Source organism: Sander vitreus, chromosome 14 (assembly GCF_031162955.1).
Source record: "Sander vitreus isolate 19-12246 chromosome 14, sanVit1, whole genome shotgun sequence".
Taxonomy (NCBI): domain Eukaryota; kingdom Metazoa; phylum Chordata; class Actinopteri; order Perciformes; family Percidae; genus Sander; species Sander vitreus.
This window is the reverse complement of record NC_135868.1, coordinates 13,174,946-13,190,502: the sequence shown is the minus strand read 5'-3', so window position 1 is coordinate 13,190,502 and position 15,557 is coordinate 13,174,946. Positions and strand designations below refer to the sequence as shown.

At 40.4% G+C, this 15,557-nt stretch overlaps 1 protein-coding gene across 4 annotated transcripts in view; it reads right to left on the bottom strand.

The window, feature by feature from the left end:
• Positions 1-15,557, bottom strand: part of trps1 (trichorhinophalangeal syndrome I) — a 115,628-nt gene that overhangs the window by 46,188 nt on the left and 53,883 nt on the right. For all 4 annotated transcript variants that reach the window (XM_078267131.1, XM_078267134.1, XM_078267133.1 and 1 more), the window contains exons 5-9: positions 10,202-10,814; positions 9,636-9,850; positions 8,959-9,169; positions 8,606-8,846; positions 2,724-3,531 (exon numbers count right to left, since the gene is read on the bottom strand). In XM_078267131.1, the coding sequence (XP_078123257.1) occupies positions 2,724-3,531; positions 8,606-8,846; positions 8,959-9,169; positions 9,636-9,850; positions 10,202-10,814 (2,088 nt within the window). The remainder of the gene's footprint in view (positions 1-2,723; positions 3,532-8,605; positions 8,847-8,958; positions 9,170-9,635; positions 9,851-10,201; positions 10,815-15,557) is intronic.

The following is a 15,557-nucleotide window of genomic DNA, read 5'->3' as shown; positions in this document are numbered from 1 at the left end:
GTCTATTTCATTCCATTTATAAACTAAAACGTTAACCAAGCTTTTACTTTAATTGAATCTCTAAACCTCATACGCTTTCCATCTTTGCCTCATACAGTTAGTCAAAATGTCAGAAAATAAAATTTCAGACTATAGACTGACTTTAATGTAATAAATCACTATGAAAACAAAGCCCATAGTGGGGCAATGTCTTAATAAGGTAACAGTGTGCAGCAATTATAGATCAGGCCTTTCAAAAGAAAATATTCTCTCCTCAATACAAAGCAAAAAGCCTCCCATACCAGAATACTAAGAACTTAGATACTGTGTGTGTGTGTGTGTGTGTGTGTGTGTGTGTGTGTGTGTGTGTGTGTGTGTGTGTGTGTGTGTGTAAAATATTGTGTGTGTGTGAGGTGTGTATCGATCTGTGTATCAGGTAAGTTGTCCTTTTAAGAAAAGAAGGGAACTGAAAGAAAAAGAATGACAATAAAAAGGGGAGAGACAGATCGATGCAGGGAAGAATAGAACAAGTGAGGATGCGGGAGACAGAAGTGCAAAACACACACACACACACACACACACACACACACACACACACACACACACTTACTTAACAGTGTTTAGATGAAATATGACTTTGGCCATTTATTTCTGTTTTTGTCTCTTTTTAATCCTTCACTTCCTCCCTGCCTACCTACTCGCTGCATCCTTCCATCATTGCTCTTTATTAAGCCCTTCCTTCTTCATTGTCCCTTGCTACTTTTCAATTGCCATTTACAAAGAGTCAATTTGTATTTTGGGCAGATTCACCTTTTATAATTCAGACTCTGCCCTCTTGCGTCAAAGGCTGCATTTAAATTGAACCAAAGTCTGTGTGTGTCACCCTTAAGTGTCAATATGTGTGTGTAAGCTATTTCAGATGATCCTTTGCATCAGTGCCCCTCCCTTACCCTGCCCCGTGATGAGTCAACCTCAGCCTTGGGTGTGTGTGGTATATTCACGTTAGACATGTCAGTGCATGCCATGGAAACTGAGAATAAATATTCTGTAGTGAGATGAGGGAGAGGGAGAAAGATAGTAGCAAAGGCCATTTATTATGAAGCGATTAAAGTCATCTTCAGCTTCTCCTCTAATACATTGTTAAATTGTTTGTCCCTTCTCTCCCTCTCTCCCTCTATCTTCTTCTCACCTTCACACACTCACAAGGCTTCTTTTCTTTTTCTCTCTCACTGAACGCAATAAGTCCTGAAGGGTCTGAAATATTCCAAAAATGATGTGGTTTTTTTCTTCGTAGGGTAGATATCGTAGGATGCCTTCACATGTGTAGTCGACCCTAGCAGACATGGAAATTACTGACCCACTGATTACAATCTCATGATGTGCATCCAAATTATAAATCTGTAGTGAAGATCCCAAAGCTTTAAAAGACAGCAAACATTTCCATCTGAATTTCAGGGAAATGTAAAGGTTTCCATTTTATTGAATGTTGCAGCCAATTTGAGTTTGACTATTTTCTTCAGGGTAAACGTCATATAGCTTCAATGAAGAGTTTGGAACAAGCTCGTACAGACTGAAAAGGATACAGTGAAATATGTCCCTTTGCTTACTTTCCCGGAGTTAGATGAGAAGATCAAAGTCAATGTAATGTCTGTGCGTTAAGTACAGAGCTAGAGTCAGGACATTGTTAGCTTAGCCTATCATAAAGACTAGAAGCAAGTAGAAACAGCTAGCCTGGCAGTCCACAATGAATACAAATGCCAACAAAACTTGCTAATGGACATGGTATAACTTGTTTGTTACAGGGGAACAAAGGGGAAAGCTGTATGTTAAGGGGTTAACTTTTTTTTGCTACACCCTTTTATTTCCATCTGACTCTCCCTATCTTCATCTCAATTTTCCTCCCTTTCTCTCACACGCATGCAGTCTCTCTCTCTGTCTCACTCTCTCTCTCTCTCTCTCTCTCTCTTAGACCCACACAGCCCCACCCACGATAATGAGTTAACCTCTTGCTGCCCCACCCAGCCCAGTCTGCCAAGTTACAGCCAACACCTCACACACACACACACACACACACACACACACACACACACACACACAGTTCAGTCTATTCTGATCTAATGTGATCATAGCCAATAAGCTCTGCGGCACAGGCAAACCACAGTCTGTTCCTACCAGTCCATGACATCACTGTGAAGTGAAAAGCATTGTGGGCTGCAAAGTAGGATGAAGGAACTGACTGACAGGTGGTAACCATGGAAACTGTCAGTTTGCCTCCCTGTTGCTGTAGCAACAGCCACATTTCTCACTGTTGTGAGTTAACATCTAATTAAAAAAAAGGTGAACACAACTTATGGGAGAGGAAATTATGTCATGGAAGCATATGCACATGGACAAAAACTCACAGAGATATGAACACTCACGTGGGGAAGCTCGTACACACTTTGCTAGCCAAGGTCAATCTGCATAAGATCTCATTGTAGCTGCTCTTTGCATTAGGTCTAATCTTCACATGTAATACAAAGGAAATGAAGATGAAGGTGTATTTAAAGAAAGCACTACAACTCTGCTCTAAGCAGGTAGAATCTGGCTATAGAAATCGAGCTACAAAGGCCTTCATCCAGACAGTCAGAGCTAAAAGCTAAAACCAGGGTGTAAATTAGACAAAGGAGAAAGATGAGAGCGAAAAAAGCTGAAGGATATTAGGAATGAGAGAAATAAGAGGGTGTGCACATGTTCCACCTTACCCGTAGAAGGGATTGTGACTCCTCTTTAGCGGCTCCTCCTTTCTCCTGCCCTCCTCCAGCGCCACTCCCTCCTCCTCCTCCTCCTCCTCCTCCTGTGTACTGCTGAGGCATCTGGCTCTGTTTCTCCCCTCCGCCTCCACCTGCACAGGCTCCTCCTGGCCTTCCTCCGCCGTACAGCTTGGTATCTCCCAAAAACGACTTGGTGTCTCCCAAAAACGACTTGGTGTCTCCCAGGTAAACCATGCTAGGCGAAGCTACGCCTCTTTTCTGCTGCAAGGCCTCATGATTGGCTGAAACAAACGACAATGAGAGAGGGGAGGAGAAAAGAGAGGGGCTTCCACCTCCTGCTCCTCTTTCTACTCCTCGTTCGGGTCCCATTCGCTCCTTGGGCACCCAGAGCAAACCATGGGCCTGCTCACCTCCTCTTTCCCCTAGTCCTCTTGTCTCCCCAAGAACCCAGCCTTTCTCCCGCTCTCTTTCTTTCTCCTCACCTCCCTCACTTTTTACCACCCCTGCTGCCTCTTCTCTGCCTCCTTCTGCCAACAGTCCCTCAGGCGGTGCAAGGGAGTAGAGGAGGCGAAGATCCCCCTTGCTTTCTTCTTTAATGGCTAAGGTAGAGGGAGCTGAGCAGCCATTGGCTGAGTATGTTAACGAAGGCGTCAGTGAGGTGGGTAAGGAGGTCGTTGTCAGTGAACTTAATATGGGAGAGGAGTCATGACAGTGGGCCGAGTTAAAATGGTCAAGGAGGGCTGACGAATCAGGAGCTGTGAAGTCACAGCGTCGACAACGGCAACACGCGTGGACACGCCTGCAGAGAGAGAGAGAAAAGTAGGGACTAAATTACCCACAAATAAAAATTAGAATGAATAAAACTTCCTTTTGAATCCGCTCAATTATACATTAGTACTGCTTAAATATACACGGTGTATTCTTAGGTTTGTCAAAAATGTCTGGACAATACCTGAAAATTTGATTTTGTCATTAAGGTGATCTTCAATGTGACAGTGAGTCACTCTGAAGTCAGAACAGTAACACCATTGAGACAGAACGTAAGAAAAATAAATCCTTTCCATGGATTTAAAATGTCTATCAGCTTTTAATGGGCTGTATATGACAGATATTCAAAAAAAGTTTGTCATTGATCTCATTTGGATGAAAAGCCACTCCCTGAATCTACTAAATTGCACTTAAAGTGCATTTGTGCCTGATTTCCTCCCACCACTCATGTAGAGTTTCACCGAACCCGTGGCCAAAAAGTGACTCAGTGTTCCACTAAATCGCAATGATTTAGGACTGTGAGGAATGTAAATGAATCTGAATGACAAGAAATGAATCCCCCATCAACAAACCACCTTCATTTCCTGTTGGCAAGGCCCAGACTGACCAACAATATATACGATACATCAGAGACAGAAACATCAGAGTTTTTCCTGGCTCAGAAAACAGTTTAGATGCTTCTTGTGCAGCAGAACAAGCTAAACCAATTGGCCATCTATACCAAGAACAGGGACTCCAGTTTGCAATGGCTGTTGGTGGGCCCATTATGGGCAGCTGTTTTATATTTAGGGATATGGGAAAATATTAACTAGTAGCTGTCAAAACATACATAAATACAAGTGTAATAGAACAAGCAACTATATTTTGTCTGTAATGAGGTAATCACATGTTGACTGTTGCATTGATGGATTCTGCTGTGAACTTTAAACAAACTCTTGCTCTTGAAAACAAATAACAGGATAACAATTCAGACCTTTCTATCTGAATTATTTCAGAAAAGACCTGGCATGCATGAGAAGTAGGAGTTTATTTGGACCATTATTCGGCAAATAAGTCAGGTGTGTAACTTTGACTGAAAATAGGATGAACATTCTTTCCACTTATTTCACTCACATCTCGCCCTAAAGCAGCAATTTGCTCGACACTGCTGTTGTTTTTGCTTGAGTTTTCTCACCGGTGAATTCTCATTACGGCCACACTTCAAAAACAATCAGTGGAATAATTATGCGAAAGATTTCATTGCAAACATCTAAGGACTATCAAATTGTCATTTTTCTGTTCTAGCCTCTCTCATGCATGTGGACTGTTCTTGGGGACCTGACATAACAATTCTTGCATGCAGGAGAAAACAAAAACAAAACTTTAAGGTATACATACCGTACAGAGAACACATACACTACCTTTCTTATTTGTAAGCCATTTATCTGACGTGTTGTTTGCATGATTGAAGTGAAGTGGTAATGATATGTAGGTTTTAAACAAAAATATAGTAGTATAGATTCAAAATAAATGCAGTGCAGAGATGTGCCTCTCCTCTGACTCCCTCACTCTTTATCTGTATATTATCTGCTATTGCCCTTTATTAAATAAAGTCCCTGGGTAATGACAGATTCAAGTTAGGGTTTTAAACAGCATCTTGGTCAGATCAAAGTAGTCTAGGTATTTGTAGAAATTTGTGAAAATGTGTGTGTGAGTAAAGTACACCTTGTACCGAGTGGACTTAAAGGTCTCCAGATGCTGAACAGACACAGTAGCCTCTCTGTTTGTCATCACCACACGCACATACACACGCACACACACACACACGATAAATGTTTATATCATTCATTCTACACATGTACTGATCCAATCTATGTTTACCCTGAACACTGTCAACAGCTACATCTGTCTCACATACAGTGAATTATATGTTTCCTATGACAAGAAAGGGGACATTACATTTAGTATTAAAGTTAAGTTATTTCTTTGAGAATAGTAAGCTGGCATCACAAAAGTATGAGGACTTCATTGGTTTGCCCTTGGAGGTATTTATTTGTAAAGCAATGTGGAGAAAGCATTTTAAAAGATCTGTTGATAAAGTAAATAATCCACAAGAGAAGAATTGTCCAAGAAAGTTAGGTTATATCCCCTAGATAAGATATGTGTAACAATGAACAGGGCAAAGCAAAAAGTCTCTCCTAGCAACATGTGAAGTCAAGAATTTGTAATGTAATGATAATGTCTATGTCTGGTACAAAACTCTCTCTCAAAGTTTTTCTTTTGCAGCAGTGGACTATGTGGTCTATGGAAGCACACATTTAACTTAATATAGTTAAATACATAAAAAAGCAGCTTCACATTTGGTTTGCTTCCCTCATAGGTATAAGAGACTTTTAATCTGTGACTGGTCCCAAGACAGCCAACCTAAATGCATTTGATATGTGAGCAAAGAGCCTGCGGATCACACATTTGTGCTACCTTACATTGAGAGTCTAACAGATCTATATCAACAAAGTCTTTCAAATAACAAATCTATGTTTAGGGTCACAATCCCTACATCCTGTGAGGTCAATACACACCTGCACATAGCAAGTCCACACACACACACACACACACACACACACACACACACACACACACACACACACACACACACACACACACACACACACACACACACACACACACACACACACAAACCAAGTGCCAAAAATTGCAATCAGAGCATGGCAGTATTTCTGCAATACCAAATGTTTGAGAACAAGCTTTATATATTTAGAAAGTATAATAACATGTTATATTTGTGTATGAAACCACACATTTTGCATGTTACTTTGAAGCCCAAGAACTTTTCACATATTATATAATGCATGTTCTCAGCTATCACAACAAAGGCATACATGTTAGTAAGTTCTTGCCGGTGTGTGCCTGTGCCTTACAAATGTCAGAATCTCAGTGAGAGTGTTTTGGTATAGAAGTTGTAGAGGAGATTGATTAGTTTGTTTCAGCTGGCATTGTGGGCTGCAAAGTAGGATGAAGGAACTGACTGACAGGTGGTAACCATGGGAACTGTCAGTTTGCCTCCCTGTTGCTGTAGCAACCCCCCCCCCACCAACACCACTGCGCTCTGTTCTATAACATAATCCTGAATTTTGTTTTGTAAAAGTTGCTATTGTAATCCTTCATCAACATTGAACGGTTGATTTTAGTGGTGGTGTACAAATGTCTGGCTTTACTTCAGTTTTATTTGATTTGAGATGGAGGGATTAGATTTAGTTAAGGACGTGAGTGGACTGTTAAATCCCCTCCACACTCTCTCATTCTCCCTCTCGCTCAGTCACCCTCACCCCCTCTTCTCTCTGTCTTTCTCTCACTTTCTCCCTCTGTTTCTTTGTCTTTTATTCTCCTTGCCTCTACAGTCTTCTTTTTTACTTTTTACTGTCCTTTCTGTCTGTCACTCCATCCCTTCTTCTTCTTCTTCTTCTTCTTCTTCTTCTTCTTCTTCTTCTTCTCCTCCTCCTCCTCCTCCTCCTCCTCCTCTCTGCTATCACCCTGAAATAAATCTATCATTGATTTGTTGAACTTACAACCAATCTGTAAGTCTTTGGTTATATATTGACAGGCTGATCCTCTTTGGAGAAAGCTGCTCCAGGAAGGATAGTCAGTAACAATACTAGTAGGACAAGTCATAAATATATATATCCACAGATCTTACGAATCAAAGTCTGTTTACAGTAATAGGAGTAATACTGCAAACGTGAAACAAGTTGTAAAAAGCCTTCTGTGGCTCCAACTGAAAACTATAAATTTGAAAACAAAAAATAATCTGGCCTCTGTAGCCCACTCCTCATCCCTGTGTGAGGCTTGTGGCCCAAGGCTACATTTATCGCTACTAGTATAACACACCCTAATCTCTGACTGAAATGTAGCCGGGCAAGTTGCATTGTGCGTAATGTAGGCAGCAGGTTTTGTAAACTCTATAGAAAAAATATATCTCTGGTTCTGCATCGATTCAACTCTTTTATAGGCCTTGTACTTGTAGTAGTTTCAAAATATGACAACATATAGGAGTGTACTTAAAGCAGAGTAGTAAAAAGAAGTAAAAAGGTAGTGATGGAAAGGCCACTTTCCAAAGGAGCAAAACCAGATTCTCACAGTTTCATATCTCAGAGTTGATTCCAAGATTATAATAAGTCATTGATAACTCAGCAGGTAAGGGGACATGGTGCTGACTTTGTAGTGCAAGAGCACACTTTCATCTCCCGATCAGTTTCATACTGCCAGTATCTGATACGTACACGATTATCGCCCTAACAACAGGCAATGTCATAAATCACAGACTGAAATGGGCAAAATGGACAAAATGAGTGATGAGCTCCAGAGACCGAAAAACTGCAGACAGAAACTGGGTTTATATGTATCCGGAAAAGGGAAATAATCTCAATGTGTCTTAACTTACAAGTGCCGTCTCTTTAAGTCCAGTTTATCACAGTATGGTGATACTCAGGTATGTGATACCGACAGACGACAAAGCTGTGAGAGTTGCTTCCAGGTGTTGGCCAAATAATGTGCATCTACCTACCTACCTGTCTAAATGATCTAAATGGTTTTATAAATGGGTTGCTGCTGGAAATTAGTGTACTCAGACAGTCAACATGTCATGGCTAACTGGCTGAAAAGAAAAAGAGAATTACAGGATCCCAGCACAATCACTACTTTATCATCTTCCTGACTAACTATACTCACAGTCATCCAGTTACTAGAACATTTAGTCATAGAATCTAACTGGAATATTGACTCTTTGAATAAGACGCAATCACGTGCCACATTTAGTCACTCAGTGAATACATCAACGAATGACACAGAATCACTAGTTTTAGAAAAGGTGGCAAACTCAATGGGCCACTGTTAGTCTTCTAAAAACACACAAACATATTCCTATTAATATTTTGTTTACATTGTACCTATGTAGACTTCCTATGTATCTTTACAGCTTTTTAATACCCTTTCATGTCTAAGAATCAACCCTGTGGAAAAAAACACTATTACGTGGAATAATATATAACATTTAATAATAATCATTAATAGTACTTAATCAATGTTCTCTGATTCCATCTCGCTCTTACCTGTAGTGTCTAAAAATCTCTTCTTCCACTTCCGTGATGAAGTGACACTTTGTACAAGAGTACTCCCTCTCTCCTCCACCTCCTCTCCCCCCTTCCTTGTCTCCCCCAACCTCTTCCTCGGCCTTGACATGTGGCGCTGCCCCCTTTAGGTTAATCAGGGTGTGGCAGCTTTCGTAGTGCTGGAGCAACACGTCAATGTCGGTGGTAGCAAACGCACACTGGTCACACAAGTGGGTGACGCCTGGGATCAGAAAAACAGGGTGAAATCATGAGCAAGAAACAAAGGGTGAAAATGTTGAACATATTGACAATATTCTGACAAAATATGCCAGATGAGGGATGCCTTTGAATACCTTGTGTGACAACAGGATGGGCAAGGTCATAGGGGCGAAAAGTTGATCCCGAAATCACCCCGGGGTCCCTTCTAGGATTAGGAGGGGTCATGCTAGGTGAGGTGGCGGTAGCAGGTTTCGATCCGATGGTGTCCTGCTGCTTGGTGGACGGAGGAAACTTGGAACAGCATTTAGGGCAGGTGGGCCTCCGACAAGCAAAGGGGTGAGACACCTATTGAGAAGAATCAGACAAAGTTTGGTGAGGAGCAGCATGGATCTTTGCATGCTTTCGTTATTACTGTCAAAACTGTGCATTATGAGGTGAATTTAGGCTTAGAGGAGTTTTCTTCTGTTGTGATATGATTGTGTTTTTGTCTATGCAGGTGATATCACCTGTTACCAGTGTAAATGTATATCATTAACTGAATGATGCAACCCCCAATTTTGGGCTGTAAACCATCCTTTTTGCATTTTTAACAGCTGCAACGGCACTGTTTGGCAGCTGGCACAAAGGAAGGTGGGGACTGTGCGTGGGTGGATTAGGGGGAACCAAGGGAATTTTTAACTAGGCCGGAAAATGGAACAATTAACTTTACACTTGCTCATATATTACATTTTATTTTCTTGTGATTACAAAACAGCTCACAAAACACCAGTGCACCAAGCAAATAAACATTTCAATATTTTATTCATCTCACCTCCCCCAGGTGTTTATGTGGCTGACAGAGCCCCTGTGGACAATACATGCAGTGCTGAATGCAGCATCGGTGGATGGAGTGGTTGTGCTGGTAGTGCAGTAGTAACGGTGCTACTACGATCACATCTGCACTATGGGCCATTGAGTACCGGAAATCGCACAACTGACAGTTATAACTGGTCACGACTGCTTCTGAATCACTGCTGTTTGGGTCTCCTGGGAGCAGAAAACAGAGGAAAGGTCTGTTAAATAAAACAGTTTGGGTCTTGGAGAAGAACAACAAAAGCATGTCAGAAATTCAACAAACGAGGGTCAAGTAGTTTAAAGCACTATAAACGATAAAAAAGCAAGGGGTCAAGCAGTTTTGTAGTAATTTTAACAGCAAAAAAGTAAAAGTGACCGGTGTCAGAGTGTCTAGGAAGAGCATCATAGTACTAGAAGAAGTAGACATTTTATACTGTTATTTAATGCTATGACACTCTGGTGCTTCATAAAAGTAGCCACCTTCAACTGAAAACACATGAAGCAATTCACAACCCCATTTAACCATACTTCCCATTTCATTACCTTGGCTGGTGCTGGATGGGTTGGATGATAGATCTTTGCGGCTTTTGGATGTCATGTGGGCTCGTTCTTCTCCTTCTCTTCCCCCTCCTCTCTCCCTCTCTCTGTCCATCCCCCCAGGATTAGAGTTGCTGGGGCTCATAGTACCTCCCGTGCTCATTCTATGTCTTTGTTCATAGTGCTCTAAAAGCTTCGCCGAGCCCCCTGACCACTCACAACTCCAGCTACAGAATTTACACCAATAATATGTCTGCACAGCATCTCGACCCGGCTCCCCTGTCCAGCTTGACGAATCTGAACACGCCCTGACTGGGATGGAGTACCCGACCAAGGAATCGTCTTCCGCTCTCACTGCGACTCGCTCAGCCCCGTCTAGGATTTGACTCCTCCCCTTCCCCTGGTTGTCGTGCGTTGCTAGGTTATTGGTGGCCAGCAGGGGTGTGGATGGTGGAGTTTTGACTTTATTTGGATGCGAGGACACAAAGTGTTGTTCAAGTTCTAGGGAGTTACTGCCCATGTAGGTGAAGTTGCAGAATTTGCAGCGAAAGTACTTCGTATTCCCCTGGCAATCAGAGGTCTTCCGGCCAATCCCAATTAGCGTGCCACCCAGCATCACCTGTTGTCAAGCAGAAAAGAGAGGGGAGAAGACGTAGAAGACGAAAAAGATTTTGTTAAATCAGGATTAAAAATCAATCTCTGTGTATCATACAGTCACACATATGATTTAAACTTGAAAGATGACATCATTTTCTTTTTAAAGATTATTTTTTGGGGGCATTTTAGGCTTTTAATTCCACAGGACAGCTAAAGACATGAGGAGGGGAGAGAGAAGGGGAAAGACATGCAGCAAAGGGCCGCAGGTCGGAGTCGAACCCGTAGCCACTGCGTCGAGGAGTAAACCTCTATATATGTGCGCCTGCTCTACCAACTGAGTCCCTCCCGGATTTCGCAATCGCAACAATTCACGCAAAATCAACCAATCACCGTGAATTTGTTGCGACTCGTAATTTTGACCAATCACCGCAACATTTCCGTAAATTTGGCCCAGGCCAGGATAGGAAATGAACTAACAATGTAAAGATCAACAAGCTACTGACACATATGTTCAGATTTGATTCATTCAATAAATTATTATTTTTTATCTCAAATCCACCAGCCATTTTCATATTATACCAACATTTGCAGCATCCTGAGCCTCTTTGGTAAGGTTACTAGGAAAACATAGCCCAGAGTAGTTTTATCCTCCCCGAAATAAGTTTTATTTTTATTTTTGAAGAACTATACAAAAAAAAAAAAAAAATCGCAACTTTTTTTTGCAACTGTCACTGTCTCCCGCAACTTCATTGCAACAAAAACACAAAAGACATTGCTTTTATCGCAATTTTTTTTACAAAAGCTCCCACAAAATCAGGCATTTTGGGCCGCAACAATCTCAAAAAAAGGCTGTGAAATCCTGGAGGGACTGAACTGAGCTAACCCAGCCACCAATCAATCATTTTCAATCATCAATACCAATCATTATATGTAACTGTAGACAATTACAAGGCTGCTCAAACTCTAACTAACTGACCAATAACATCAGACTCTACTGTAGTATCCGTATTAGGCCAAGATTTTGCTTTACAGAGCAAGCAACCTGACACTCGTCTGTTTTTTATTAGGTTACTCCCTTGACTGCAGGAGATTACAGTATGCTGCTGGCTCTACTGGTGAGCAGACAACCTGGAAAGTCTTACACTGACATTAGACTTACTACTGTACAATATGCATTTGTCTCTTTACGGATCTGTGGTTTCATGCTGACTGTCTTGTAATGGAAGTTTGGCAAAAATGGTATGCAACTGGTGAGCAAAGATGTATGGTTTTATAATTTTTCATATAAGGGCATTTAACTTGATTTTTACTGTGCAAATGTTGATAAGCATGCATTTTGATTTCAGTCATAATTATCAAAATATTGTATACATTTTGTTGTATTTTCAACTCTAAAACATGAATGTATTCCCAAAATAAATGTATTAATTAATTCTTGTCATCCAGGTCATCATTTTGTACTTTTTGGAGAATAACACTGTGAAAATTGATTTGTTTCCTTTTTTGCAATGAAAACGTGGTCATTAAACCTCTCACTGTCTTTTTTAGTGGTAAGATGAAGACAAAACATTTATACATTCTACAAAAAGAGCAAGACAAGTAATATAAAAAGAAAAAAACTACAAATGTGAGATGGTACATTTTAGAATAAATTCAGAAGGCTAAATGAGAATTATTAGTGTCTGTGATCTCACAAAAGCAATCATGCAATCATCACGTCCCAAAGACCCTGCCCAGGCAATTAGAGAAGAGCCAGACATCAAGTCATTACAGCAAGCAGAATGGACAGAAAGACACAAAGGGGAACATGAGAGGGAGAGGCAAAGAGAGAGAGAAAAGAGGCAGAGGACAATTGGGACACGTTGAGGGAAAAGTGCAATACTCGGGGAATAGAAAGAGGTGAGAGATGGATGAAAAGCAAATTGAGAAGTGAGAGAGAAAAAAGAGAATTACAGTAAGAAAGAGTGAGCAAAGAAAAAAAGCAGAGCTGAGGAGAAGGTGAAGGAAAGACAAAGACAAATGATGAGAGAGACAAATGGAGAACTGTTTCATTACACTGCCTAACAGCCGATTATAACTAGTGGTTTCAAAGCCTTTCTCTCTGTCTCTTCCACTCCCTTCTCCACTTCCCTCCTCCATCTCTCTCACTCTTTCCTTCTCTCCCCTATCTCTCTCCTCCCAGATTCTCTTTTCCTACAATGTCATTGGTTGACAGGGCATCTCGCCTTAGCAAATGACAACATGGAATTTTCCAAACGTGGGCGGGAGAGAGAAAAGGCGAGCAAGGAATGGAGAGAATAGAGACCCCTTTCATTCGTTTTTTTTTCTTATACTTTCACTTTTTCTTCATAATGACGACTTAAGCCCACTGGATTTTCTATTTCTGACTCTGTCTGTGTGTGTGTGTGCGTGTGTGTGTGTGTGTGTGTGTGTGTGTGAGTGCGTGTGTGTGTGCGCTTGACTACTGTGTGTATGTGTGTTTCTGTGTCCATTACGTGACTTACGGCCATTACAGACTCCTGGTTTAAGCGAAATGAAACTCCTTGACTATTCGCACACACACACACACACACACACACACACACACACACACACACACACACGTTTATTAGATCATTTTGCATTTTGTTTAAACCTTTCAGACAAAACCCTACTGTTCACGCACACTCAAAGTCTTAATCATTGACCCGAAAACTAGAGTAGTCCAAAAGTACAAAAAGCCAATTAAGTCAATTAAAATTCTTAATGTCTATGCATACGAAATTCATTTTTAAGAGAACCTACAACTCTTGGTAAGTATTGAACATATACCTACAGTATGAAATATGAAAATGTAAACTGTTTTCATGTATTAAGTTGAGGCTCTTAACAGACCTAATTTAGAAACTTGAAATTAATGTGCACACTTCACCTCAGTATTTATGGTCAATTTGCAGTTATTTGGGAAATTATTTGTTGATTGGCATATATTAGCTGTTGAGAAATGGGACTTTTAAGGGATGTAATAACCTCTCAAACTACGAAAAACCATGAAGCAATATGGAATAAATGGCTTGATCTTTTGGCTGCAAGACATGAACAGAACATATTGCAGTTGTCATAAAACTTGAAATATCAACTCTTTAACTATTACAGATTGATTAAATTTGATGAGGGACAAAAAAGTGTCCACTAAGTCTACAATTAATTTCCCTGCTACATTAGAGCAACTCAATGACATCTCAATGTCTCCTCATGACCATCTGATTTACAAGTGATTATCTGTTTGAAGTTTGTCTGCCAGACACTTCCAGTTCTCACTATTTTAGCAAATGAAAGTTAATTTCAAACTAAAAAAAACTGCCCATTCTGCTGCCTTACAAAAAATCTGATGTTAAATACTGTCATTAAATGTTTGTGTTTAAAAAAGGGATTTGCTTCTGAATGTGGATTTCAAAGATCAAAGCTACAGTGAGTATATCCTTTTTTATAAAGTAGCTTAAGAAGATCTGCAAGAGTTTGAATAAGGAGCATTCTTTATAATGCCAGTTTCATAGCAAATATAGCTGACATGTTAATACTTGTGTCTCAGGCTTTAATGTCTACTACAACAGGGACAGTTAACTGTGTACAATGTTAAGCAGAGACTTTGCAGGTTTTCATTCTAACCAAAGTCTACAGCTGTTAATTTCACTGATTAGTACCCCTTAAATATAACTAAATTATTGAAAACATGTTTTATCCTCAAACTGATTGTCTGCTCAGTTGATACCCAGGCTGCAGGGGCAAATTACGTCTGACTTTATAATGTGTGTTGATGGAGTATAATTACAAGGTAAAATCACCTTTAAGTATATGAACAACATTTATCTTGAAGAAATTATGAATTGCACCTGAAGGTTAAAAGTAGCTCCCACCTTCTTACATTTCTTTTACAAATTGAGAACTGAATATGAGGGATTCGGGCAGGATATGCATTTATTATCCATTATTAAAAATACTGGGGTGAAACCGGAGGGTAGCACATTTAAGTCCTGGACAGAGCCGGTATGGAGTGTGCCCTCCTGGGCACTGCCAAAGTGCCATTGAGAAAGGCACTGAACGCCTAACTGCTCGGGGCGCTGTGCTGCGGTGACCCATCATTCTGACATCTATTCAAACTTGATGCATGTGTGTGTGTGTGTGTGTGTGTGTGTGTAAATCAAGAAAAATAACAACAGAATTAAAAAAAATGCTTTCCCAAGGGGACAAATAAAAGTACATTATTATTATTATTATTATTATTATTATTATTATTATTATTATGCATACAGTGCCTATAAGTTATTTGTGAAGCAGACTGTGTTCCTGTCTCTGTGTGTGCGTGTGCTCTAGCACGCATGTACACATGTGTGGCCTGTTTGCCAGCTGCCCTATTTTTCTCCCTTTCTGTGTCTGTCTATCCATATGCCAGTCTATAAAATGTATTATGTGCACCACAATGCCTCACTGTCCAAATCACACACACCCTATGTTACAAATCAGTTGCAGATTGTTCGCCCCAATAAATTACTCGGTTCAGTTATGGGCCTCGAAATGCAGATTTATGACAACAAGGGATGCTTATAGTGAATTGTTAACTGAATCAGTGTGTCAGGATGCTTCATGTTGCAATGTGAATACTGCAACCTATGTGTTTTTATGCACGTTTTTATTCAAAAACAAAGTTTACAACAAAGCAATCTGCACTGCTTTCTTTGTTCACAAACATTACTTCTATCCAGTTAATGTTAGTGTCCCCAAATAT